General features: G+C 48.0%; 1 protein-coding gene across 1 annotated transcript in view; it reads right to left on the reverse strand.

The window, feature by feature from the left end:
• Nucleotides 1-2,830, reverse strand: part of BOD1L1 (biorientation of chromosomes in cell division 1 like 1) — a gene marked incomplete at its 5' end in the record, with an annotated part of 62,383 nt that overhangs the window by 37,484 nt on the left and 22,069 nt on the right. Inside the window, one exon of the mRNA XM_019656498.1 lies at nucleotides 822-2,830. Within this exon, the coding sequence (XP_019512043.1) occupies nucleotides 822-2,830 (2,009 nt within the window). The remainder of the gene's footprint in view (nucleotides 1-821) is intronic.

Raw genomic sequence — 2,830 nt, forward strand, 5'->3', positions numbered from 1 at the left:
GCTACACAATTTGGAAGCTACAGACTAACAGCAGAGTGAAATTTTTCTATTACTCATTTAGAATGCCATTAATTTAAAGAATGGGAAAAGTATCATTTTGAGGAATGGTGGTTTAATAAACTGGTTACTTGAATTAAAAGGATAATTATGAAAATATCTACGAGCATCCACTGAACACAGGTAGGTCCATAATTTTTTGATTATTCTTAAAAGAGCAAGTTGAAATGCAGATTCAAGTGACAGGCAACTCCTACAACAAATGTGACTTGCTGGTTATACGCTCAGGATCCAGGTTTTAGACGCAGGACTTTCTGTGGTAGAATTTTAAAGCCAGGGAGAACCCAGCCATCGTGTTACTCTCACCGCCCCTTTCAGGCACAGAACTGTTTCCAAGTGCCAAAGTCAACTTTTCATGAGTTAAGCCACTATTAGCATCGGGTGTACTTCATTCAAATCATTTTTCTATGAAATAACATTTCCTCATTCTAACATGTGCAACTTTTCATATTTTAATGTTTCTGAAAAGACATCTTAAAAATCGATGTACAAGTACAATGAGGTAGCAGTTTTTTCCTATAAAAAGCTATTGTTAATTCAATGACACATCTTTGAAGTATTTTCAAATCCAGTAAATATGTGACCTGTACTTCACTCTTAACATTACATTAACGCTGCACATCATATGCTTGTATGGCTCTATTCATACCTGATTCAAACATTTCCACATCATGAAACCCTTAGGTTCTTACCAGTTTCACTACTATTAAACACAATGATGTGAACAGCTGTGTCATATGTTAATGTCTATTCTATCNCTCAGCGGCCACATGCCCCACTGCAGTCCCAATCGGACTGTCCCCTTCTGCACTTCCACAGACAGAGACCCCTTCACTTTCTTCTTCTATCCCTGTGCAGGTTGAAGCGTGCCCGACTTCATTTCCTCTTCCAGTACTAGTGACAACACCCTCGCCTTCCTCATCCTCCTCTTTGGCACCCGTGCTGGTGACAACGCCTTCGTCATCACAGGGGCCGACGGCGACGGACGCTGTGTTCGTGACTTCTTTGGCTACTGTGCTGTCCATTGTACTCTCTCCATTTTCTTCGGATTCAGAGCTTATAGCAAAGCCTTCGCCGCTCTCCTCGGAACCGCTGCAACTCGCAGGGCCCTCTCCATCCTCTTCCGTGATCCCTGTGCTGGTGACGGCACTTTCACCCTCTGTGCCGTCATTCACAGAACCATCTCCCTCTTGGGTGGCACTTGTTCCTGGTGGCGTGTCATCGTCTACCAGGACCACGGCGGCACCTGTTACCATGCGCTCCTCCTGTGGCCCTGCACCAGTTACCGCGCACAGAGCAAAGTGGTCACTTCTCCTTTCCGCTCCTGTGCATGTCACTGTCCCCTCTGTTTCTTTCTTGGGGCCTGTTCTCGTCACAGTCCTCTGGAATCCATCGAGCTCTTCACTGCTTAACGATCCCGCTCGTATTTCGGTCCCAGCACTCGTTACGGCTCCATCGCTTTCAACTTCACTAATGAAAGTGACAGTTCCTTCAACTATTTCTGAGTCTCTATTGGAAGAGCCACCACATTTCTCTTCAGAGCCGGCACTGGTCACGGCGTCATCTTTCTCTTCCGTCACAGCACTGTTGACACTGTCTTCAACTGGAGCTGCCAGAGGCACAGGGTCTGCTGCGCGTCCTTCAGCCCCGGCCACAGCACACTCTCCACTTTCTCCTTCCTTGGTGCTGGTGAGGAAAGTTTCGCTTTCGGCGAATCCCTCTGTGACCACGCCCCCACCTTCTTCAGCTGCAGCAAAAACAGTGCCTTCGCTGGCTTCTGCCCCCACACGGAGAGGATTGTTTCTGCAGCAAGCGCCTGTTATGAGGCCTTCGTCGGCCTCGATGCTTGTGCAAGGCACAGCCACCTGCCCCGCGCCAGTTTCTGAAGATGTGGTTGTGGGGTTCCCGGCTTTCACAGGGTCTCCGATAATGCCTTTGTCCTTCCCTTCAGTACTAGTGGCAGCAGAAGTCTTTTCTGCTTTAGCAGACCCAGCTGTCACATTCTCAAGCTGTCCACTCCTTTGGTGTAAAGCAGACACTGCAGCGTTCCTTCCAGCACTGGTGTCCACCTCGCTGTTCTCATTCCTTCTTTCAACAGCAATTGACGTGTTTTCTACGTCACCTGGGCCTCTACTTTGCTTCAGTTCAACGGTTTTAGCATCTTGTTCAGTACTCTTGCCTACGATGTGGTCAACAGCAATGCCGTACCTTTTGCCATTTTCAACCACAGTTCTAACTGCCTGCTTTGAGGTGGGCTCCGTGCTTAAGTCACTTCCTTTCCTGGCCATGTCCATCGAGCTGCTGTCTTTGTTAACAGTCTCATTTTCCATAATGGTGCCTGTTAACTCGCTACCAAAAGGCATGTTTGCTTTTCCTGGGTTACTGTGCAGTACGGCGGCCTGGTAACCTTCTGGAATGTGCCTTTTGCTATCTGTGCTCGCTTTTGCTGCAGTATCTGCTGTGGAAACCGTACCACCTTCTTTGCTGTCACTTGTCCTAGGGACCTCCGATTCTCTAACAGTCAAACTTTGGCTAGGGGAACCAGAGTGGTCCGCAGGGGAGGTGCTGGCTGGGCCACCTTCTAACACAGTTCTTTTGTTAACTATAGGAATTACGCCTGAATCCTGGGCTTGTTTCTGAGGCACAACAGTCCCTGAACTTAGGGACGGTGAGGGGTCTAAATCTGTGGAATGTTCAAGAACAGCGTCTCCACGCTCTGCAGTGGGTCTTGTGTTTTTCAGATTCTTTTGTGCCCTGTCACTTTCTGACGGGG

Source organism: Hipposideros armiger, unplaced genomic scaffold (genome assembly GCF_001890085.2).
Source record: "Hipposideros armiger isolate ML-2016 unplaced genomic scaffold, ASM189008v1 scaffold_260, whole genome shotgun sequence".
NCBI lineage: Eukaryota > Metazoa > Chordata > Mammalia > Chiroptera > Hipposideridae > Hipposideros > Hipposideros armiger.